The sequence below is a fragment of the Rhipicephalus microplus genome, chromosome 7 (genome assembly GCF_043290135.1).
Source record: "Rhipicephalus microplus isolate Deutch F79 chromosome 7, USDA_Rmic, whole genome shotgun sequence".
Lineage (NCBI taxonomy): Eukaryota > Metazoa > Arthropoda > Arachnida > Ixodida > Ixodidae > Rhipicephalus > Rhipicephalus microplus.
In genome coordinates, this window is record NC_134706.1 from 138,036,338 (window position 1) to 138,062,532 (window position 26,195).

At 46.7% G+C, this 26,195-nt stretch overlaps 1 protein-coding gene across 4 annotated transcripts in view; it reads right to left on the reverse strand.

Annotated features, from left to right (window-relative positions):
- Positions 1-26,195, reverse strand: part of LOC119180428 (uncharacterized) — a 112,345-nt gene that overhangs the window by 17,915 nt on the left and 68,235 nt on the right. Inside the window, exon 5 of one of the 4 annotated variants that reach the window (XM_075869780.1) lies at positions 1-25,110. This exon is cut by the window's left edge and continues 17,915 nt beyond it. The exons of the other annotated variants lie outside the window; for them this stretch is intronic. Within the exon in view, the coding sequence (XP_075725895.1) occupies positions 25,015-25,110 (96 nt within the window). The 3' untranslated portion in view covers positions 1-25,014. The remainder of the gene's footprint in view (positions 25,111-26,195) is intronic. 4 annotated transcript variants of the gene reach the window in all.

Genomic DNA, 26,195 nt, shown 5'->3' on the forward strand with positions numbered 1-26,195 from the left:
ATTATATTTATTAAACCACCCCCTATTTACTATATTCAGAAGATTCCTCACATGTTCAATGACTTAATTCATGGGCTAACCTTTTGGGATTCCTACTAAAAATATTTTGCTGCCGCTTATGTCCAATCTTCCCTAATCCTCACAGAGACATCAGTAAAAGAGATTATGTTGCACTTAAACATAACATGAAACGATTAAACACGGTTTTCGACAGGCTATCGTGCGCGCTTTCTCATTTGAAATCACACTAAGTTTTTTGTCCCAGAGGTCCTGATTTATTAAAGACAGTGATGTGATAGCTGCGCCAATTGCGCCGAACTGCGCCGAAAGGCGAATCCTGCGCCAGCCTGCGTCATTCTGGTCAAATATGAGCAATCTGCGCAGAGTCTGCGCCAGAAGTTGCCATTTGCACTGCCAGTTCTGAAACCGAAACTGGAGCCATTCGTGAACTGCCATGGTTGCTGGCAGGCTCGCCGCGAGAGCAGCCTTGCTCGCTAGGAGGCGCTTGTGATGGTAGTGAGTCACTACTAGTGACGCAGAGACGCTCAACCGCTGAAGCCTCCATGGCCGCATGGCCGCATGCAACATCGGAAATGGCGGGTTGCCGTTCGAAAGCTTCGAAAGGTAAGCAAAGCGACTTGCGTTGTCCTATTTGTTTGTGAAGTTTCGGCTGGTGCCTCGCAGCAGTCTTGAACCCCCCCTTCCGAGACTCAGTTTATTCCGTGCAGTGCGCCTCGCAGCGTTAGCAACCGTCCGTCTCGCGGCCCGAAGAGACGGGCATCGTGATGCATGTACTGCTCGTGAAGCACGTCAACGAAATTAGGCGGCGTAAATTCATGGCTGTTAAACTGAAATTTCTAAAATAGCGCATGCGCAGCAAGGTTCTGCGAAGCCCCCGCAACAGCTTATCGCTATCAACTTTGCCTGCGTCGAAAGCGCGCGCAAATATCAGTGCCCGGCTGCGACTGCGATTTTGCCCCGCAGAGATAGTGCTTGCGGCCGTACTGAATTGTGGGCTCATAATACAGTACCATCTTGCGATAACGCTACCCTCATGCTAGTAATGTACCTTGTTTATCATGCAGGTCGCAACACCAAAATCAACAAGGATATCCTTGAGGCCACAGATTTAAATGGCGACGTCATCTCTGTTTGGTGTCGTCAGATGTCCGAAGACAGTGGCTTTTGCACAATGTGTAACCAAACTATCGCGTGCAAACAGCATGGGGTGTCGGCCATTATGAAACATGCAACCAACAAGAGGCACATTGAAGCTACTAGACAACATCGTGATGCTTCTGGCCTACTAAAAAGACAGTCAACCATCTAGTCGTGCTTGGACCTCAGACCAAAAATGGTGATCTCGCCATCGGACCTAGTAACACAAGCAGAGACCATTTTTGTTGTCGGAATGACACTCAAAAGGGCGCCATACTCATGGGCGGACACTGCCACAATGCTCTACCCTAAAATGTTTCCAGACTCGGAGGTTGCTAAAAAGTTCTCATGTAAAAGAAGTAAGGCTTCCTACATTGTGTCGGATGGCCTTGGCCCTCACTTTAAACAACTTGTAGTTGACGAGTTAAACAGACCAGATACTTTCTACAGCATCGCCATAGATGAGACGCCAATCCCGGAGCAGCGATGCCAACAGATGGATGTTGTAGTGCGGTACTACTCATCAGTTGCAAAAGGAGTTCTTGTAGTACATCTGGACTCGTGTCGACTGGGTTCATGCACTGCGGACATTCTTTTAGGGGAAGTTAAAAGGGCAATCCAGGACCTGCCACAAAATAATCTTATTTGTGTGTTTAGTGACGGACCCAACGTCATAAAGAGTTTTAAGGCAAAGATGAAGGAAGTGAACCCGCACATTTTGGATGTGGGTGACTGCTGCCTTCATAAGGTTCATAACTCCTTTGGGCGAGGCCTGGATGCCTTCGGATCAGATGTGGAAGCAGCCGTCGTCGACGCATACTACTTCCTGAAATCATCTGCGGTTCGCAGTTCTTCCCTGAAGGCAGATCAAGAAGCTCTGGGGTTACCAGAGAATGTTTTCCTTCGGCATTTGAATTCGAGGTGGCTCACTCTTGGTCCAGCTGTGGGCCATTTCATTGAGCAGTTTGACGCCATCAAAAACGTTGTGCTGTCTAGTTCATCATGCCGCTCAGGTGGAATAATGCGTGCACGTTTGGCTGAAGCCTTTTCCGACAAGGCATTTTATGCTAAACTCTTGTATGTAAATAATGCTTTTGACCCTTTTTAAGGATTTTTCGACGTTGTTTCAAGGTACAGAGACGTTAGTGCATTGTCTTTTTGGCGAAATGGTGGCGCTTGTCCACAAACTTTGTGGCCGTTTCATGAAAGTGGAATCGTACAACCCGAAAACTGGGAAGGATTTGCTACTCCTGCAGCCTAGTTCATACGTGAACTGGAAGTCAAAGGTGGAAGTAGGAGAAGACACTGAAGCTGCCATGGCCAGCTGGGATGCAGCCGAAAAAAGGGCATTTAGGTTGGGTGCGAGGAGTTTTTACATTAAATGCACCGAGTATCTGCTGTCAGGGCTGCCACTAGACAACACTAATCTGGAAAGCCTTCGTTGCCTTCATCCCGACGCTCAAGGCAGAGACACTTCCGCCTGTGATTTGAGGTTGCTCGCTGCTAGACTCCCACAAGTAATCGAGGCTAGCAAAATTTCAGCCCTCATGGACGAGTTTACCCTTTTTCAGCTCGAGCCAATAGAAACCTTTTCCCTGAGTGTGGATCAACACTGGCAGAAAGTTTTTGAGCTGAAAAAAGCTGACGGATCAGCAAAATACCCTCTGCTATGCAAGGTAATCAAGACATTGCTGTGTATTCCGCATGGTAATGCAGACCTGGAACGGGGCTTCAGTGAGAATCGCCGCATGCTCCTCGAAAGGGCCCGCTTGACGATTCATAATGTTAAAGGCATTCGGCAGATTCTTTCACATGCAAAACGGTTTGGTGGAGACCCAAGCAAGTTTGTGGTCACTCCTACTATTATCAAGGCTGTCCAGGGGTCTTCCAAAAGGTACAGAGAGTGAATTGCTGCAGAAGAGTCGGTAGCTAAGCGAAGGAGTACTGACTCAAGTAAATCACCTGAAAAGGATGATGCTGAACAGGCTGTACAAGCTGAAGTGGAAACAGCAAAAAAAAATGATCTGCAATGCTGAGCTTCTGATTGGGCGGGGCGTGAAGTCCAAGGACTTTGGTGACATTGAAAGTGGGCATTCACTTCTAGCAGAAGGCAAAAGCAGGCTTGCATCAGCATTGGCAAAACTCACCTGTGCCAAGAAAAGGTCTGCAACTTAGTTACCTGAGGCAGCAAATTTTGTTTTGTAGGTGACTTTGCAGCATTTCTCTCGGGGATTTCTAAACTGGTGTTTAAGCTTCTCAAATGAGAGGGCGTGTGTAGGTTTTTCTTGGAATTTTTTATTGCCATGCATAATTTGTAGTTTGTGCTTCATATCTTTGTCATTTGTCCAGTGTGCTGTGGTTTGCGTATGCATAATTTGTAGTTTGGGCTTCATATCTTTGTCATTTGTCCAATGTGCTCTGGTTTGCGTATGTAACATTGAATCAAGGTTTTATTCTTTGTGCAAATGGTCATCACTTGCCGTCACACTATGCGATACCGTACGCGTACGCCTGCTCCAAAACCATGCTGACCTGCTCCAAAACATGATTTTAGCTGCTCCAGAAGCTGCTCCAAAGTGGCTTGGGCCAATCACATCACTGTAAAGACGATAATCTTTTTTGGGGACCTTCAAAGCAAAAATTTTGGTCTGCCTGCCTGCCTGCCTGCCTGTCTTGTCTGTCTGTACTTTTGTCTGTTTGTCCACTCTATACGGCATCTGGTACTTGAAATGGCCGACCTCATCCGCAGCGCCCACCAGTGTTGCTCAAGATTGAGCATTCATGCTTGTGCAATCGTAAATTAAAAAGCCATCATTGTGCATGCCTGTGGCACCATAACAACACGTATATATTCTGCATGTACGTCTTTTACTAGAAAAAGCATACTATAGTAATATTAGGGGCCGTAGCGCTTATCACGCTGCGCTGACCGTGCAATGCTTGCACGGAACAGGGAGTGTTTCCAACGCTTTGCTAAGGTGGTGGAATCTACCCGTCGCCTTGCGTTCTACACCTTATCACCTCTGAGATGGGCGCGCACACCCCTCTCAAAGCCACACGCTTTGTTTTGTAGGAAGACTGCCAGATGGCGCTGATGTGTCACGTGCGACATGTTTTGATGTTCCTTTTCGCCTTCGCTGTACGCTCGAGGCACTCAAACGCAGTGCCTACAGAATACCACTCACTGACTTTCTTGCGCAGAACACCAAATAAATGTCCTGTTCACTCTCTCTCCACACGCAAGACTATCGTCTTTTGACGACATTTGCAGAAACATGAAGATACGGGGCCAATTTTTTACAATGGGGTCCATATATTTCCTCACACTGAAGTATTTCGCATCAATACACAGGTCCCTGATTTATTCAGTGAGTTATATTTAGATCTATGAACATGGACCAGTTCAAATTGAATATTTGTAGCATTCGCATTGCCACGGAACTAGGCATGTTTACAATTAACAGGCTAAGCTTACTCTGATGCAGCTGCTGTGCACGCATGCTACGCCGCAGGACAAGCTTGGCGCACATACGCTAAGCAAGGGTGAACTCTTCCAATGGGTCGCACCACTCTGTAGGCACTTAGTGCTCTTTTTATATTTACTTGATATGCACGCATGCGCGTCATATAATATACACGTGAACGATCGTAGACAACACTAGCGCAATGTACCCATGCCACAAAGATGGAGAGTAGTTAACTAACTACAGCATTGTAATTGACAGTTGTTACTGTCGCGTTACAATGCACTGATAATCGCACATTGGTATGCTCACACAAAATTTAAGACTTGAAATAAAAGCAAGCGTCCTTCATACTTTGTCGGTAAAGAAAGCATAGCCCCCGGTTTTTGCTGAGTGGCAGAGTGTTATTCAAAAGAAGCTAATAGCACAGCAGGGGTGTTGCTAGGATTCATGCGTGCAAGGGAACAGAAAGAGCAAAAAAGGGGGCCTGACGCAATTTGTATGTACATTTTTGCCTGTAGTTGCATACGTGCAGATCCGAATCGCAAGCTTTCTTTTTTTTTTGCGAAATGGGCCAAATCCTGACCCGAAAGTAGCTCAAATGACACTCAATTGGCTCATACATACGTTCACGTTTCCTCTAAAGGAGTAATATTAAAACATTATTAATAAATATTACTGTTCTAGAAGAACGTTGATAGTAGGTATATGTCAAGGCAGCGTTAGTTGAGCTTGTTTTGGTTCTAGATTTGCCCCATTTTGAATTTAAAAAATCTCCTCAAATGAACATAAAAGGGGTGGGAGATGTGTCAAAGATGGAACAACCTCCTTGCCACCCTTCCCTAACTATTTATTTATATCTATGTTCCGCAAGTAACAAATTTTGACTCCGAAATGTCGAAACAACGCCGCAATAATGCCTCATCCGGGAAAAAAAAATGTACATTACGAAGGCTACGCATTTGCCGCCTGCACATGTCAGTGGCAAAAAAAAAAAGACTTTGAAGCTCTGCTAGCAAATAAATATGTTGTCAAGCATGAAATATTACACTATATCCTGGAGGCTCGACATAGCTTGGAAATTATATCATAAAACGTTACTGCTATGTGTTTCGGTTTCGGTTTTGAGGTCTCGGGGCAATTGCGCATCGCCATCGTCAACAGGCAGACTTTGAATTGGGTGGCAACATGTCGTGTGCGTGTTTGCTGCAGGCTGACGATGGTTTATTATTTTACTATTCACTTGCTTTGTCAGGGACGCGTACTTATACGGCTTGCACAGTTTAACTTGCGCTTACAGTAGATACAGTACGTGTCACTGCAATCTGTGGCGTGTCGGCAAGTACAGAACAACTTCGGTGCAGCAAAGTGTGTGTCCTCTGTCAACGGCTTTTGTTGAAGCTTGTGCACGCCGCAAGCAGAGTGTTTCCGATCAAGCAATCAACAGACTGTACGCTGGGAGATACATGGAGAACGCTTTTGGATTTCGTGCTATTGCTGAAAAGGTAAGCTTTCGTGCATGCGAACGACGAAGTGCAGAAGTGCGTGCCCGCCTGCCGACTCCCGATTCGCCCGCGATACTCGTAATTGCAGGAAGCGACCGTCTCTTGGCGCCGGTAGCTTCGTGACCTCCGCTTGCTGTGTGCTTATAAGCTGCGATGTCTCAACAGTCGCAGTGTTCGTGAACCTCGCTTTGGGGCATGGTTAAAGAAAACGGGGGGATGTGCCCCGCGCAGATAAACCTGATGACATTCGGCAGCGGGTAAGAAAACAAAGGGGGGGGGGGGGGGCTGAGCGAGCGGAGGTGGGCGAAAGAAATGGCATAATAATAATAATAATAATAAAAACGAAGCAAATCAACGGTAAACAAGGCGCCAGTTGTCAGTTAGCAGGACTGCAGTGGACAAATGGGGCGCGTTTATTACGTGGGAGAAAAAAAAATCCAGATTTCAATGACTGAAGATAGGGGTGCGTTTTTAATGCGAATATATACGCTATTTAAAGCAACAATTGAAAAATACTTAAACTTTGTATCAGTACCCCTTTGATGCCTGCGCTTTGCAGCGGCGTGACGTGTTTTATTAAAAATCGTGCAGCTAACCAAAGAATTTATATGTACCTTGTTTAATCAGTGATTCGCGCTTTCGGTTTGTTTATATTTATACTAGTATATCGTAAATAATCAGGATATAGAAATATTGATCTGCTTTAATAAGGGATTGAACAGCCACACTCAAATGCACACATCTTTTTGCATTTTTGCACCATTGTACTGCAGCACATAGAATATTGTAGAATAGAATATTTCTGTATATTTTGGTGGAGGGTTTTGCGCTGTGGTTACATATGAAAGCTTAGCCAAAGTGTACCAACAAACACGCACACAAAACTTTCAGTTAGACTGATACAGCACAGATGATAATAGTGTAGGCATAGTTAGCCACTAAAGAACACGCTCGCGAAAAACAAAATGAGGATGGCGATACAGGTGGCTGTAAATGAAAGTAGGCAGACCTAACAGCTCTTGTCTGTTTCATGCATTTTGTCTGTGCAGGTTTCATCTTTACGAATGTAAACACACTCAACCAACTAATAAGCCCTCCATGAATATATTCCTGTTAGCTACTTCTCCAATGTGTCATGCATTTTTTAAATTACACATATTTATGGTGCAACAGTTCAGAGCCTATTGAGCATATATTTAACTTACTTGTGATACATTATCTGTTGCATGGCTGTTTTTATGAATTAAAAAAATTCAACTGCGAATGAGCTGCTTATGCATGCACTCGAAGAATAGGATTAGCACGTCTTATTTATCTCTGAGAGTAGTCAGTTTTACTCGTCGTCTAAAGTAATCATTTTGTTGACCAATAAGCAACCTGTGAAAGACATAAAATTATCGAGTACATCAAATTTATGTAACTGGAGAAGAAATTTAGAGGTGAGCTTCTACAAATACACAGTGCTGTGTTTCCAGCAGCAGTTGTCATATTGTAAGTGCTGTTGATCCTTCCATATTGGGGCTTGCTCGATGTTTTACACTATTTTCACACAATAGATTGTACATCTGTGATGTGTACATGTCTACACAACGATCCTTCAAAGTAAATGATAATTATTGCTACTTTTCTGTCTGAATGGGTTTATATAATTTTTTGTATCACCCATTGTAGTGGCCTATTGGTTAGGGTATTCTAGCTTAGCAAAAAAACTTGGTATATATGCTGAAATTTGAGCTTCCCAGTATATTTGAAGCTTCTTGATAGGTGCATGATTCAAGAGAGAAGCAATTTTTCACCACCACCATGGTCTATACTCAAACATGGCACTTGCATTCGTACACTGATATGCACAGATGCTTGTAAACGTAAAAGTAAATAGTGGTAAAGCTGAAAGTGGGGAAGCTGAAGCTTTTTATTATATGACACATCATAATGAGGTTCTCATTGTTCCCAGTATTTTTTAAATGCTTAGTTGAATGTTGTGGATCCCTTACATGCAGAATAGTGAAAGGAAAGTACACTACGTCTTCTACGATGGACTGGGTGCTGACAATGCAGTGCACTCTTCATCACAACCTGAAAGCAGCTGTTCCGGGCTCACGACCTCACTCAAAGAGTCGCAGCAGAATTAGACGCTACTCATAGGGTGCACCAAATATCTTGTACATTTTAGGAACATTCCTCTGATGGGAAAGGCTTCATCTCAAGCTATGTGTCCTATATACCTATTTATATTTTCAATATAAGTATCAGTTTGCCATCAGATCAACAGCAGTGCATGAATTTGCTCGAGGCGGCTGAGGTGGGTCACAAAGTCGCTTGAAAATACCACAATGTCGTCCAAATAACAGAGGCACGTTTTTCATTTCAGACCTCACAAGACGGTATCCATCATCCTTTCGAAAGTGGCAGGCGCATTGCAGAGGCCAAAGGGCATAACGGTGAATTCATATAGTTCATTAGGTGTTACAAAGGCTGTCTTCGGGCGGCCACCCTCTGCCATGGGCACCTGCCAGTAGCCGGAGCGCAAATCTAACGAAGAGAAGAACTCTGCACCTTGTAGGTAGTCGAGAGCATCATCGATGCGCGGCAGAGGGTATACGTTTTTGTGCGTTATCTTGTTGAGTCGGCGGTAGTCAACGCAGAACCGGATGGATCCGTCTTTTTTCTTGACGAGAACAACTGGTGAAGCCCAGGGACTGCTAGAGGGCTCGATGATGCCACGTTTCAACATGTCGTCCACTTGTTCGTTGATGACACGGCGTTCAGCAGATGACACACGGTACGGACGCTGTCTTAGCGGGGCCTGTTGACTGGTGTCAATACGGTGAACGACCACAGAGGTTCGGCCTAAGCCTGACTGGTCCCGATCGAATGAAGAGCGAAGGCGGAGTAGAAGATTTTTAATCTCTTCGCACTGAGTTGGTGCGAGCTCAGAGTCGATGGCTTCCGAGAATACGTCGAGAACATCATTAGGCGTGTTGGTAGGAGTGACAGCACAAATTGGGAGCGAAACCGTAGAATCGGGTATAGTAGCCAAAAGAATGCACTCGTATAGTTCATAGCTTCCCAGGCATTCTCCATGTGGTAGGGATGACGGGCTGTCCGAGGGATTGCACACATAAATGGCAACGTGACCGTTGCGAAAAACGACGACGGCAAATGGAAGCATGATATTTCAACGGCACGCAGATAGGACCGATGGCATAAACAACACAGGCAATTTCGGGGAGGAGGCACCCGACACTGAGACAACAACAGCTGAGAAAGGCGCAATGTCAATGTCAGAAGCAGCAAACACTCTACACGAAGCGCCATCGTCGGGGTCATAGCACGGCACAGATAATGCGAGTTCGGAATGAGCACAGTCGACCAAAGCAGAATTTGACGAAAGAAAGTCCCATCCAAGGATAACGTCATGCGAAGAACGGAATAAAACTACAAATGAGACGACGTACATCGCACCTTGAATGACGACTCGTGCAGCTCACAATGCTGAAGGCTGAATATGATGGAACGTAGCTGTCTGCAAAGATAGGTCGGTAAGTTGCGTGGTCACTTTCTCGCTAATTACAGATACGGCAGCTCCAGTGTCAACAAGTCCGTGCACCTTAATGCCATCAATATAGAGTTCGATTTCGTTCGGGGGACAGCAGTTAGGTCTTGAAATTTTCGCTGCCAACGCAGTTCTTGCCTCCGAAACTGCACCCGTCAGTTTTCCCCTCACGGTGTGCTGTTGCGACGTAACATTGGAGAAATAGATCTGCGACGAGAAGAAGGCGAACGGCTTGAGCTGGATGGGCGGCGACCGGCACGTACGTCTAGAGGTGGATCGGCCGAAACGGGATATCGCGGCTGAGTGGGCATGTAGTGCGAGGCCCCTGCAATGTCGTGAGAAGGGAAACTGCGACGGCGGCAGTGACGAGCTATGTGGCCTGGGATGCCACATGAAAAACATATTGGCCGAATATTTGGAGTGCGCCATTGGCTGACGGTAGGGGCACTTGTCACTGAATAAGGTGCCGGAAACGGTCGTGCAGGCGGCGGCTTCATATAAACATTCCGAGTTGTTTCGTATACAGCCGGAGACGGGAAAGTCAACGGGCGGGCAGGTGGCATTGACGAATAAACGTGGCAAATTGCTTCGTAGATAGCCGGAGACGATGGAGCACGTGGCCGAGCAACAGTGGCTGCATATGTTAGTGGTGCGGTAACAGATGGTGGAGCCTGAGCTGGCGGCAATGCTTCGGCAACTTGCGATTCAATGACCTGGCGAAGCGAAGGCGATAAGGGTGCCATCGGCTCGGTAGTTCTGGTGATTATAGATCGCTGCCGTGCGACCTCCTCACGTATGAATTGCTTTATGAGTGGCATTAAAGCAGAGTGGTCGGCAGTGTCATGGCGATAGTCGAGGGATGAGAGGTCCGCGTTGTCTTGAGCAGCGCAACATGTTGAAGCACGTTGCCTACGCAGCTCATCATAACTTTGGCAGAGCTGAATCACCTCCGCGACCATCTGGGGACACTTCGCAGCAAGCATGTGAAATGCACTGTCGTCGATTCCTTTCATTATGTTTTTTATCTTGCCTGCCTCATCCAGAGTCGGGTTGACGAGCTGGCAGAGGAAGAGCACATCTTCTATGTAGCTCGTGAAAGTCTCATCTGTTCTCTGTACTCTGCCACGCAAGTGCTGTTTAGCACAAAGGCGGCGGACAGCAGGACGTCCAAAGACTTCCGAGAGGGTTTTTGCCAATTTCGACCAGGTACTGAAATCACTTTGATGATTCCTGTACCATAGTTTCGCCACGTCGGTCAGGTAAAAATTCACATTTGTGAGCCTATCTGCTGCGTTCCACTTATTGTACGCACTCACCAGTTCATACTCGGCAATCGAGTTGTCCACATCTTGGTCCTCTGTGCCACCAAATATGGGGGGGTCGCACTGCCGGAGAGCGCCAGCGCAGAAGACAGGTATGGGTGCGAGACCTGGAGTGGCAGCCTGAGACGGTCCCGGATCAGTCATCGCAGAACGTGGTTGGAGTGTGCGGCTATGAAGTTCCAGGGTGAGAACCAAATGTACCCAGCACCTTCCACCACTTGAAACGGGGTGTTGAGCAGCAGGATTTGACTCGGCGAACGAAAGCTTTATGGTCTTCTTCCTTTTCTATATTCGAGCTCCTTGCCCACTGCCCTCGTTACATATGAATGAGAGCGTTAAAGCAATTGTAACAATTCATGACTGAGAAAATTCTTTTTGGAGATGGACAAGTGGGACGAATGTGTATCGCTGTCGCATGAAGGGTCAGGAGGAGTCCACATTATCGAATTCTACAGAAATTAACTCCATGGAACAAGGTCACAAGCTCTTTGCATCGCAGCTTACGAGTGAATCTCTGTGCGTTACCTTGATGCAGAACTTGGAGGTGAGCATGTTATTTCTGCTACTACGAGTGTTCAGCTACGAGTTATGAAGATGGTTGTAGCCTAATAAACTTCTTTCACAGTGCCACTTGAGGCTTGTTTAGACAACCAGAGGGGAGAACTCTCGCTACACGGTGGTCAACTTTACTCAGATCTTTCGCCTTCTCAGTCTGTACACACCTCTAAAGACTACATTGCATGATAGTGTGCAGGGTGTCACCAGTGAATGTGCTTGCCAACGTACAGGACACACTGCAGACGACAAGAGAAGTTCAGCGCACCAAACAGGCTTCCTTGAATGAACTCGTAAAAAAAAGGCTGCTAGGGATTGCATGTGAAACATCCAGAGAGCCTGGACAGCAGGACGATTATCACTCTTACTTCAGGAGAGAAGAGGAAGACGCTATTGTGTGCTACTCGAGTGGATATGTAAAGTAACACCTTATTATTTTTAACTTGCATACCTCGAAAAATCGGCTAAATTGAAATTCTTCGCTGCACTGAGCTTTCTCCTATACATCTTAAGTAGTTGTTGCACTTTATCTCGAACCATTTTCGGGTTGGATTTTTAATGTCTAGAAATATTAACTGGGAGTGCAATGCAATTTCACAAGATACATGCAATGCTGTCGCGTCTGAAGTACGCAATTTTTTTTGTTTAGCTGCACTTGCCATTATGTTGACGCTGTGCTCCAACGTGATGTTAGAACTTAGCAACTTGGTCAAGCAACTGTGTAACCCGTCATGTGGTATTGAACATCGTCAGCTGCAGCACATGTGCAAAGTAGACCCTCTGCCCATGCTTGGCGCAGTTTGTTTTGTTTGCTTTGAGCAGTGCTCGTGATTTTTCGCTCAGACATGTGATTTCCATTGATTCTGTGCTATGCACACAGTACGGATTCCTCGCCGACAGTGGGGGGCAGCAACTTGGCATGAGTGTGGCAAGCATGACATCACTAAAGGACGGCAAGTCCCTAACTCTTTACTCGGAAACAACTTTTTTTGGCACCACTGTGGAAGCTACAGAGGCGAAGCGGCGGCACACTGTATCGCCAAGAAAAATCGCCTATTTTATTTACCGATTCCAAAATTTACCTGGCCAGTATATATAAGGGTTTCTTCATTATAAAAATAAAACAAGTACTGCAAGCCGTTTGTAAGAGAAAAGATGGTGTATGCTTCATATATTTTTCCTTTTTTTTATTTGATGGGCAGATCCACTTCTTTTTCACGCCTGCTCTCTCAGTAAACATGGCATCCGCTATGCCGCCAGAACCGTGTTGGCAACAACCTTGCCATTTCATACTCCGAAGATGCTGAACTATAAATGTGCCAGAAAGTGGCTATCAAAACAGACCGAGCAAGTTATCTGCAATGCATACGCTGGAGTCAGGCGTCGTCAGCCTGACTTGTCTACAAATGCAATGTGCCAGACAGTAGCCGAGCTCACCGGGTAAGCGAGCGAGCAGTTAAGCGAATCAGGACTGAAGCTGTGCACACCCCACTTACCTCCCAAAAGAGAAAAAAAAATGAATTTTTTTAGATAGGTGCATAACTAAATATTATCCTCCCTATGTGACTATGATTTAGGCAGACGCCAGTTCTTTCAAACTAGGAGCTGTCTTACTGTCGTAATGCTGTTTAACTAGGCTGTCTTAAGGGGGGACGCGGCACTTCGGGACCGAAAATCAGCCAAAAAATCGAGTTTTCACGGACCTTCTTTTCGCGTTCCCGACATCATTGCGCACCTATTTACAAAATTTCATAGCCGAATACCATCAACTTTTATCGTTATTCAACTTTAAAAAACCGAAAACGGGCGCCCTGCCCTTTAAATTGAGGGCGAATAGCGAAGGTTTCGGCTCTACGATACACGGGAACTACGCGCTCGATCGGCGCCATTTTGGTCTTGTTTGAAAGAACGCGTTTTCAGCTGTTTTTTTTTATTCAGTAAGCAACATTGAGCGTTTCCCCGGCTTGAAAAACGGGGCCTCAAAGACGAAGAGCCGCGCTCACTGCCATTGGCTAAACGGCGCACGTGACTGAAATGGCGCTTTCCGGTTGGCTGGAAGCTCGCGGCTTGCGCCTGCATACGCGACCCGACGCCATTTTGAAAGGGTTACCGCTGTGACGCCTCGAAATCGGCAGAGCACTCTGAAGCTTCTGATCGTATCGCCATGCCTGGAAACGCAAAAAAGTATCGGACCGTGCACGCATTTGGTCGCAGGAAACGCAAAGGTCGTGGGAGAAAGTCTACGAAGTCATCAGAGCCCTTGGTTGACTCCGACGAACGATGTGTCGATGCTCCGCGGCCGTTCAGCGATGGTGCGACCGAGCGCGTTGCCTCCGACGACGATGACGGTGAAGCGAACTCCGGACGACTACGAATCGACGCCAAGGTGGTGACAAACGCCGAAGTTGAAGAAAATCATGCCCGGGAGAAAGCGACGCTCGACCGGCTTTCATCGGCGCCAGCAACTGCACGGAAAATTGACTTTTTCACCGCGAGTTGTAGCGAGGCAACCGCACAGGACTCGGACCACGCTGCTCCTTATCTGCTTATGCATCTAGATATCCTAAACGCGATAATGGGTGCTTTGTGTTGCAAAGCCTGCCACAGACCGGCTACGATTGTCAGAGGGGATCGGGACTACGGACTTGCCGTGAAAGTGCTAGTGCAGTGTGAAAGGTGCGGCGAGATCGCGAATGAATGGACTTCGCCCCGCGCGAACGGCACGAAAACGTGCAATCCGTTTGAAGCAAATCTTCTCGCTTCGAGGGCGATAGTGGCTACCGGCAACGGCCAAACGAAAATGAACGATATTTTCACAACAATGGGCATCTCACACCGCGGTATGCACCACAAGACGTTTCAGCGGCATTTGAAGAACACGCTGGCACCCGCTGCAACGCGAGCGGCTGAGTTCGCTATGAGCGAATGTGCGGAAAAGGTTAGAACAATTTATGATGACTTGCGCTTCGGCCACCGGGGCAATATTGCCGTTAGCTACGACGGCACGTGGAAGACGCGAGGCCATTCTTCCCACATCGGCGTGGGCACAGTTATCGAATTATTTAGTGGCTACGTGTTGGACTACGTCGTTCTTTCCAACTTTTGCCTAGGCTGCGAGGTGGGCCCAAAGCCTAGTAGTGAGGGCTATTAAGAATGGAAGGCTAACCACAAATGCCAAAAAAATACGAACAGCAAAGCGGGGCAAATGGAAGTGGAGGAGGCTCTAATTATATTTCAGAGGTCGCTTGAACGCCATGGCCTGCGCTACACAACTATACTGTCTGATGGAGACTCTAGGACATTTTGCGCCATACAAGACGCCAAGGTGTATGGTTACATTGACGTGCAGAAGGCAGACTGTATTAATCATGTACAGAAACGGATGGGCACCGCATTGAGAAACCTGGTGCAGAAACAAAAGTGCGATGAGAAAAGAGGCCTTGGTGGGAAAGGCAGGCTCACAGGTGAGCTGATCACCCGGCTGAGCACATATCATGGCCGGGCTCTGAAATCGCATGAAGGTGACGTGGGCGATATGCAAAAGGCTGTGATGGCCACATACCGCCACGTCACCTCCACTGATGAATGCTCGGACCACAGTCTGTGCCCAGCTGGTGAAACTTCATGGTGTCGGCACAATACCACAAAAGCAAAGGGTGAGCCCGACCCCAGGCATGCCTACAATCTACCGAAAGACGTGGCAGAGGCATTACTACCGGTTTATACCCGGCTTTCGGAAAGAGCCCTGCTTCAGAGGTGTGAACGCGGCAAAACGCAGAACTCCAACGAGAGCCTACATTCGGTAATCTGGAGCTTGGCCCCCAAGGAGCACCATGCGTCCCTGTTCGCTGTTGCAGAAGCAGTGCTGCGCTTCAACACGGGCAATTTGAACTCTGCAACGGCAATCTTAGGTGAAATGGACATGAATGCGACAAGTACTGGTGCCAGGAGAGCGAGAGAAAAAGACCACCGTCGCAGCATTGTCTCCAACAAGAAAAGAACAGTCTCATTGGAACTCCGGAAGCTAGTGAAGAGGAGGCATGAGCACAGAATGCATTCAGACTATGCTTCTGGTGCGTTTCGAGGTTGTCTTGTTGCATCTTCTGCAATAAAAATGTGTGCCCATGTTTTTTCTCGATTTCTCAAAACGACAATTTTCATGTGCTTCCCATTATGCCGGAGCAATATCTATTGTTCTATCTGGGTTATCATTACGATTTCTTTTTTGTTTCGAAGATAAATGCAGGGGATGTGTCGTAAAGTAAGTTTCATTGTAATAATTTTTGGAGAAAATTCTCTAAATGGATCTTTTGTTTCAAGTGTAGATGGGGAAATTTTTCATGTCATATTCAACATCCCACAACTTTGCTTCGAAATAGCCCAGAACAATGATTTATACTTTATTGCACACTGTGAACATACCGAATTGGTTCTATAGGTTGCACATCAATATCCAAGTTACAGTTAATTAGCTAATTAGGCCTTAATTGAAAAAGTCGCAGTTCATTATATCTTTAAAACTAATTGTCACAGCAAAAAAAGAATTAGATTTTTGAAATCAGCAGTAAAATCTACATAGGCTCTCCAAATTTGACTGAGGTACTCGCAAAAATAAAAGAGTTTTTGGAAGGTGTAGCATCCCCCCTTAATGCAGCCGTCCAGATAACATCGACCAGTGGCATTTGCTTCTCGCTTCATGACAACCACAAAACAGACGTACGATAAGACAGCAAAAAAAGCTCAGGCCGCTACATGGGCGATGCGTAGTTTTAATGTGTTCGTACGTGGCATGCATTTTACTGTGAAAACTGGTCGTCGACAACTAGTCACTCTGTTCAGCAAAATGAAACTGGACGTGCTCCCTCCTCCTGTCCATAGAGCTGATGCACTACGAGTTTACCATGCAGTACGTCTCGGAAATCTACCAGCAACAGCCAATGCTCTCTCAAGACCAGCAAAGGTTTCTTCTCCCAACGAAACGGTGGAATTGTTTACAACACAAGCTGTTAACAAGGCAATCTCAACTTTGCTATTGAATCCGGATGACATCAAGAGAACGCAAAGCATGGAATGGTGAGTGCACATCTCTTATCGATCTAGCCCGAGATTGGCCTCACAAGAAGCTGCCCTAATATTTGATGAAGTATACTGCAGTAGTGAATCAGATCAGTCTGTGACGGTTTACTGCTTAAATCCCTGCATCATGGTTCCTACTTCCTTGAGACCAGCAGTCCTGAACCTGTTGCACGGTGGTCATCAAGGTGTAAAGAAGTACAAAGCAAAATACCGAAATTCGGTTTGATGGCCAAGGATTGCAGAAGACACCGAGTCCATGGTAGCCCGATGCAAGCAGTGCAAGCACTCATGAATCCAGCAGAGTTGCTCATTCCCACACCATTGTTGAGTCACCGATGGGATGTTCTGGGTATGAATCGCTTCCACAGCAAAAAACAAATGCTCGTCGTGGATTATTACTCCCACTTCCCTTAGGTTATTACCCTTCCACCATCTAGAATTTTTGCTGTCGTAGAGATGCTCAAGAGCATATTTGTTCGTAATGGTATCCCAGAAGTTGTGAGATCTGATAAGCCACTGTTTTCCTCCCAAGATCTCCTGAGGTTTTTCAACTTCTGTGGTTTCACCCTAGAGACCAGCAGCCCACATTTTCTTCAATCCAACGGAGAGGTTGAATGAATGGTCCGCACAGCGAAGGAACCTCTTGGTAAATAGAACAACCCACATAGAGCCTTACTCAGTTACAGGAATACCACCGGCGTGCATGGTTCAGCCAAGCTCAGCTCCTAATGCAACTCAAGACTTGCTTACCAAACACGAAACAATTGCTGCAACAGTCTTGGCCTGCTAGAGACACAGTGGCCGCTAGTGATCCGTCTTATCGCAACTTCAATCATCATCATCTGACAAGGCCACTGCCTCTACTGGAGAAGGGAGAACGAGTTTGGGTACAACCTGAAGGAATACCAGCTACAGTATTAAGTGAGGGCTTATGCCTTCGCTGTCATGTTGTAGAGACTGACCAAGGCGCAGTCCTACAGAAAAACCCCCGTCAGGGTTATCACAGCTGAAACAAGCGGATTCTGAAACTCCTACAGGCACAACGCAAGAGGCTTTTTCTGCGAATTCGACGGCGGACATACCGGACACATCAGCGTACTCAGTACGCGATGCCGAAAGTGATTCTCGAGACAATGGTCTTGTGAAAATGTGTAGTGGGCGCCGTTTAATTCCCCTAGCCTGTCTCATGAGGAAAACAGGTGCGGTGTGACCTGCATTCAGTCAGATGTTTAGTGGTGCCGCCCGCATCGGGAACTGGGGTGGGTCTGTCTAAACAAAACACTCATGTCTGACGCTCACGAGTGTGGACTTGTTTCCTGCTCCAACAAGTTTAGCAGCTGCTCGGCTGGTTCCCGTGGCTGGGGGCGCTATAGTATTTCACTTTTTTTTCCTTCCCCTTTCCTCTCCCCTTTTATTCCTTTATTCTCCAAACCAACCTTTAGGAGCAAGCCCTATTCATTTTATTTTAATTAAATTAGGCCTGTTATACTTCTTTGCTGCAGGCTGAGACATTTTTTTTGTTTTATTTGAGGCCTCAACATAATTTCTGTCCCTTTGATATTATATGCATAGAGGCAGTTGATTGATTGATTGATATGTGGGGTCTAACGTCCCAAAACCACCATATGATTATGAGAGATGCCGTAGTGGAGGGCTCCGAAAATTTTGACCACCTGGGGTCTCAACGTGCGCCCAAATCTAAGCACACGGGCCTACATTTCTGCCTCCATCGGAAATGCAGCCACCGCAGCCGGGATTTGATCCCGCGACTTGCGGGTCAGCAGCCGAGTACCTTAGCCACTAGACCACCGCGGCGGGGCGCATAAAGGCAGTCAGTCCGCTTTGAAGGGCTTCTGTCCGTTCTTAAGTGCTTCTTATGTGACAGTAGCGTTCGGACAAAGTTATTTTACTAAACCACAGTGCAATATCACTGGCCCAATGGATTTTCGAGCTGTTAATTCCAAAATAAAGCACCGCAGAGCCGCACCCACGTACTCTGAGAGTGGCCGGTCGTGTGGGCGCGAGCAGCTGAGTTGTGTCGCGACTCTCTGCCCGGTGCTTTTTTTTCGGCATGCCACCTACTCAGCGCCGTTCGCCCATAGAAAAGCATTCTGCAGAAACCACCCACCAAGGTTCCTACCCCAATCCAAACTTCTCAAGAAAAGCTCAAGAAAAGATAGTTAAATTAAAGGTGTGGGAAAGACGTGTTCTTGCAAAAGCATAGCAGGTTTAAAGCCATTAAAATAATTGAAAAGGGGCTTTCAATTATTACCCAACAGCAAAATTTTTTTAGAAAAAGCCGATTGGTAAAAAAAAAATTGTGGCCGGACGGCAACGCATTTTGTGTCCCGAGGGCTCGTCGAGCAGAAAAAATCGCGATTTCTTTAATGCGATAATAATGGGCCAGAGACATTCGGGCTGTGCCCAGGAATAAAAAGAAAGAGAAAATAAGAATGAAATAAAAAAGGAATAGTTAAAAGGAAAATTGCAAGATGAAAACAAAAAAATTAAAAAACATAAAAAATTATAAAAGTAAAAATAAAGTTAAAATGATCTAATATAAACAATATATTATTATTAATAAAAAATAGTAACATTACAAAACAAAAAAGAAAAAAATGAAAGAAAAAAGAAAAGACAAGCGAAAGAAAGAAGAAAACGGAAGAAAAAAAGGAAAAGACTTGTGTACAAAATTCGCAGTCTACAATGTCCGTATCTTCCCTCCGGGAAGTAGTGGTCAGCCAGACCACACGTGGTTGTTCACAACAGGGTAGACCTTTCGCGACTTTGTCGAGCTTTCTTCGATCTTTTCTCCGGTTGACCCCTTCGTTTCGTCCTTGTGCACTTCGTTTCGAGGAGGCATCACCGTCTTGTTGTATGTTTGTTGTCCTGGTGTATCAAGCGCGCGCCGGCATGGATACAGCGCCCACGCCCCCGAGGTTCGAGACCTCTCCCGTATTGGGTCGACAGGGGGGACGCGGCTTGTGCATCCCGCGGTGCGCGCCACCTAACCTTTGTTCTTATGTATTAGCCTGTGTGTGTATGTAATGTAGCACAGTTTTCAGTGTCCACTGAAACAAGACCAGAGCCCCGATCGATCGTCACCGCGACAGTTTGGGGATGTTTTCGCTTATTTGTCTTACTAAGCGTATTAACAGCGCTCGATTGCGTGCCTGTCCAAGAATGCGTGGTAGATTCGAGTCGTCCGCCATCACTTGAGGACTCAGTTGTGTAGCAATGTGGCTTGCTTCCGGGCATTCTGTCAAGTAGTGCTTGATGTTCTCACAAAACCTTTCACAAAAACACCTGGGTTCTCTTATCAGGTTAAATCTGTGAAAGTTCGGGTGAAAACCGCCCGTGGCCTGTAAGCAGTGTTACGAGTGCTTTGTTGGGGGTAAAAACGACGGTAGTTGCCGCAGGTTCGGCACCCACTTGTGTAGTTCTGTATCACTGTTCTCAAGACACCACTGAAGGGCCCAGCGTTTGTTCATCTCCGCCCAGAACATTGATCGCACGTTACGCCACGACCACTTGTTTGTCCTTGATAGACCGCGCCGTGCTGCGCGAGAGGTAATAAAATCGGCTACCTCGTTACCGAACACCCCACGGTGTCCCAGAACGTGATAAAGATGGACGTTTGCCTTCAATGCGATGTTTACAATAGTGTGCTGCATTTTCAGTATACGGGGATCGGTCCGTGTACACGAAGACATTCTGGGACGAGGGGTGGGCTTTCAGCCATGTCAGGGCATCTGCCAGAGCCACGGCCTCTGCACAAAATGCGCTCGGGGCTCTTGATACTGAAAACCTTCGCACGGCCTCCACACAATTTGCCCGGCCAAAAACGACGTATGCCGCCCCCGCCAGTCACTCTGCGTAACAATCGTCTGTGTACACATGTAGCCCTGGACGCCCCGCAATCCAAGTGGCCTCTCGAGCCGTTATTCAATGATGAGAAAACGAGGCCAGCTCGGCTGGATGTATTGCGAGTCGATCTACCGAATACGTTATCTCATCCGGGCGTACTATCAGGTACCCGCATCGTGTCATTTTTCGGAGGGCGAACAGCCAGAACACAGCATTCAACCGCTCCAGTTCCAGCACGATGGGCGGGGCGTGCATGATTACCTGTAGCGCAGCCGTCCTCATTGTGTGGAAAGCCTCAGACACGTGAAGCAATACTGATCTTTGAATTGAGACGATTCGTGACTTTAGCCTGCAATCTAGGTACGATTCGTCCCACCATATTGGTGACTCGTATGCTATGGCCGGGAGTATGGCATTTCTATATAGCGTGGTCTTTTGGTCCCGGCGCAGGCGACCGCCCTGTAAACGAGCAACGTTGTTTACACGCGTCAGTAGTGTCTCCACCCTTGCCTTGAGGGCATCGGCGTGGAGGAAGAATAAAAAACTCCTGTCGAAAGCGACGTCCAGGATTTGCACTGAATCCTTGAAAGCGATGGCTTTATCTGTTCTTTCAGCCCTAACTGTTAGGCAACTCTTCATGCCTAGACCGCCTTGCCTGTGCCCAAAGAGTTCACAGAATGTTTCCTTTTGAATAGCTTGGGCTTTGGCGACCCGCGCCCACTCCAGTACTCTCCTGAGTACTTCGAATCCAAGCTCTTCGAGCCTTTTCTTTGAGTCGTTGGGAATGATTATTGACGTGTCGTACACGTCCACTTGTGTGGCGACGCCTGTCAGTATCTGCAAGCAAAGTAATTCGTGAACCATCATATTCCACAGAAGCGGTGACAATGGCGATCCCTGTGGACTTCCCATTGTGGGCCGCGCTTCCACCTCCCCAGCCTGCACTCGGAACGAAATGAATCTATCAGTAAGGAAAGTTCTTAATAAGTGATAGAGATAGGATGGAACCCTCTGTTCACTGAGGAGGTGTAGGAACTGCGGGTGCCAGATGCTGTCAAAAGCTCTTTCGAAGTCTAGGCACATGAGTGTGGTGGGGGTCTTCGATGGCCGCAGCTGCAAGAATCTGGTTTTAAGATTGTGTAGGGTCAATATCGCACTTCTTGCGTGCGTGAACCCATACTGGTGGGTATGTATGTGACCGTTCCGCCATAGTAAGCTGAAGAGACTGCCATTTACCAATCGTTCTAGGACCTTTCCGAAGACAAAGATCGTCTGTGTTCGGAAAGACAGAGACACTGATCGGTCTGTACGAGGTCGTATTGCGGAGGTATATTTGTTTTTTGAACGAACACAACTCGACCGCGTCTCCAGCACCTGGGAAAATGGCCGAGTCTTAGCGCTGTGTTCAGAATGAACATTACGAAGTCCGGCCGAACGGCAAAGAGGGCTTTTATTAAGGCGGGCATAATGCCGTCTAGCCTACACCTGCTGAAGTGAGCTGAAGGCTCGATGACTGCGACACACCTATAGTCCACGGCCCTTCAACCCGAAACGCAGATCACAGTAGACGACCAGTGCACTGACTTGCCCAAGCACGCCGAGGCCAGACAAGTGGCCGCAAGGCCATACAGTTTTGCCGACGTGGGTATACAATTTATCGAGGAGGAGGTACACGAGGTCATTGGGGCGATGCCGCCGCGTTCCTCGCCGGCGCCGGACGCAATCATGCCGCTCCTCGTGAAGGGCCTGTTTAAAACACGCGAGATTCATGATGTTTGTATTCAACGCGGTGCTCGCGCTCGGATGTTTCCCTCGTTATTGGTGCCGCGGCAAGATAATCTTCATCCCAAAACCCGGCCGGCCCCCCCCAGCTCATGTCATACAGGCCCACATATGTGAATTCGGTTCTTGGCAAGACCCTGGAATGACTCTGGAACGGCTGCCTCTACTACTTCGTATGAGAGCACGGGCATGTTCACGACTGTCAGTTTGGATTCACGCACGGTAGAAGTGTGGTGATGGCCTTGGTCCATCTAAAAGAGACCCTCTTGCAGCTGAGAGTTTCGAAGACGTCCACTGTTTTGATGTGATTACACTTTTAGGGCACTTTTGAATGTGTATGACAACCTTGAGTGTTCTGGTTTTTCCGGGAGCGCTGCGTGCCGGCTAATCTCTACCACCTGCTTAGAACGTTCCTACAGCAGCGATCGGTGGTTTTTTGATCAAACGCCGCCAAGCTGGTGGCATATTGCAGGGGTCCCCAATATCACCCATGCTATGAAACGTTGTGATCCACGATCTCTTATGCCTCCCATTTCCTATGGGCGTCACAATACAAGCAAACGCCGACGACACCATCATTGTCATCACGGCAGGATCATGAGAGCGCTTGGGAGAGGTTGGGTCCGCAGTGTTGAAGAACATAGTGAGATGAACCATTGGGGCAAGGGTCACATCTCGCATAGATAAAACACATATGGAAACGTACGGAAAAGTGGCGCCCGTCCATATGTTTGAACCCAGAAGAAAACAACCTCACGTACAAAGACTTTTCGTGGATACTGGGAGTCCTCTGACACTCTCCTCTCCTTCTTTAAGCACGCTGAATTCCTCAAAAAAAAAAGAGAAGAAAACAACCTCACGTACAAAGACTTTTCGTGGATACTGGGAGTCGTCTGACACTCTCCTCTCCTTCTTTAAGCATGCTGAATTCCTCAAAAAAAAAAAAAAAGACTGAACAGTTGGTGGCAAAGATCGGGATGCTTGCTCGAATGCAGGGTGGACTCATGCGCCCCGAACAGAAGGTGACGTATTGAAATGTCAGCATGCCCGCCATCACGTACAATTCGCCAGTTTGGTGGTAAGCGATATACCTCTAGTACCATCTCAAATCCCGCCTTGTCTCCTTGCAGCGCGCGGTTGTGCATTTGTTGGGGGCGTTCAAGACGACGCGGAAGACGGCACTTTAAGTGCTCATGATAGCACCGCCGACCACTCTCGAACTGGAAAGGGCCAACGCGAAATACGAGTTACTAATCACACGCAAGCCGATTCGTTACGAACAACAGTCCATGCGTGCAGATCGCGTCCTGACCAGGCTAGACGTTTGGCAGGAACACACCGCAGCCCTATGCGGCTTCCACTTTCTCAGACTCACGCGGGACGAGGCACGACGAATGGTCCACTTGCCGGGAATACACGTTTACACGAATGGTTCTTATACAGATTGCTTGGCAGGAGCGGCACTTTTTGTATTAGAACCGCGAGAACGCATTGGAGCAGTAGGCTGATATTAGCGAGCTTTGGCTTGCATGTATACTTCTTTATCTTTGCGAGTCTTTAAGGAACGTGAGCCTTTACTCGCTGATGCCGAAGCAGAAGCGCTAACAACGAACACATTGTTTGACTAGGTATTCGCTCTGTCATCAACGGCATCGATGTCAGGGCGCAAGCGATTTAGGCTCAGCGATGACATCGCTCTCGTAAAAGAGTTCTTATATGTGAATCCTTTCCTTGACCCTGCGAGGTGGCTGAAGATAGCCGATCGGCTCTCCGAGCTGCTCGGCATGTGCTTTAGCATTCGCAGTGTTAGCAAAAGGCTTAACTTAATCCTCCTGCATTTTTCGCGGGATCAGAAGAAGAAAATTAAGAGGCAAGTGCGTCTCGTTTTGGACTTTGTAACGTACTCCTCTTCCCATTCACAAAAATTGCGAATACTGGCTCCGCAATAGTTCAGCTCCGACTGCACCTGTTCTGTACCGAGAGGACCTCCTGCATTAAGCGGGTGACTTAGCACGCGAACGCGGCTACACTCCACCGCCGTCAACCGAATGACTGCTCGCTGCGTATGACTGCTCGCTCAACACGATGGCATAAGACCCACACGAACTTGGTCGCCCGCCCACCAGCGAAACGTCGCATAGATAATAGGGAAGAAGCAGCCCTGGCAGCCTACGTGGAGTTCACAGCGGGGACGGTGTTGAGCCTGGAAAGAAATGTGCTTATTTTGCAATTCTTGCTCGTTCTTAACTGATAGTGAGCCATACGCTTGGCCTGCGTTACACTTATAGGTGGTGTCATTTGACCAATTGCATGACACCACAGTGCTTCACCGGTTGAATAAGTTAAGAAGAGAGTATGACAAATTGGACAAATATTTGTAAACGTTTGCTTTTTGCACAACCCCAGCAGGCGCGACCTCTGAAAGTTTTCTGTGTGAAATCTGAAGGCAGCAGCCACGTTTAGCACCACCCTTTGCGGCCTGTTGTTCGATTTAATTAGGTGCTACATGTGCGTCACTGAGGTATATTTAATAGATAGGTGGAGACAGAGATATAGCGATGTATAATAAAATTCCCGAATATGTTTGCTTGGTTGCCTAGCTTGCTACTTCATGTGTAAGGTGATTACTGTGATGTATAAAATGATCACATGTACAAAAAGATATGTCTACTCACAAACAGACACATTCTTAGAAAAGAGTCAGTCACACAGAGAACATTGAACATGAGTTATATCAAGTGACAAAGTTGATATTGCTGCAGCGATGACGTGCAGTCAGCTTGCCGGAATAGGCAAATTGGAATATCTTCCTGCAAGCCTTCATCCTGTAGTAGACAAGAAATTCTTATGAATATGCAATTGTTTTCAGTGTTACATAATCAGTTCAGCAGTTACATAACATTTTACTATGCCAGAGTTTGAACTATTCGGCCAAAGGTTGAGGAATAGCTGTCTTACCAAAGAAGGCTCTGATATGAGATTCAGTGTCCAGCAAAGATTAGAACTTCACTCTTCTAAACCAAATGGCGGCAATCAATGTCAGACAGATTGTCGAGCTTAGGTGCTGGCTGGATTTAATGATCAGGCAAAAGAACATGTATAAACTTGATAAAGCTTTTTTTTTTTCAAGAGATTAGGTGACACTTTTACCTTCAACAGCTTTGCACAAGGCTGAAATAGATTATTTATAACTATACCTGAAAATATTGTCTAGCTCGAGTTTCTAGATTTTTTTTTTCAACACGTGGTTCACCATTTCTTATATAATTTTTGTTATTCATGTGTAACCTACTAATTATATGTAAGTACTTATATTCACTCTCTTTTGTTTCTTGTTCGTTGGTTTGGAGCCATCATGTTATAACAAATCAAACTTCTTCTGGCTATATTAAATAGAGTTCAATAAAAAATGTTTTCTTTCTGACCAGCTGATGGTGCTAGCAGGTCACAGGCTCAAACACTGCTTAACTCTAAGTATGAGCTGGACAACCTATAGTTTTAAATGGATCTGCCTGACTATGGTGAGTGAAAATACAGCGAGAAACTGAAAAGTTTTCATTACACATGTGCTGAATACACTGTTGCATAAACTAGTGAATGATGTAGCACGCGTAGTTGGGCTAGATGGTATTAAATCCTTTTAAGACTGGAAAATGCACATACACAAACACGAACACAAGGAAAAAATGGTAACCCCATGGGCTTCGTAAAATAGTCAGTGAACTCCTGTAAAGACGAACTCGTTTAAGACGACTTCTTGCTTATGCCGAACAACGTGAGAACTTTTGTTTGGTTTTTCATAGACCCAATGCAAAAAAAATCCGCTTAAGACGAACAGCCTTGCACCTGCTCTTCTGTTAAGACGAACACTTTCACGGAGAAGGGGAGACCGAGGCGATTCTACAGAGGA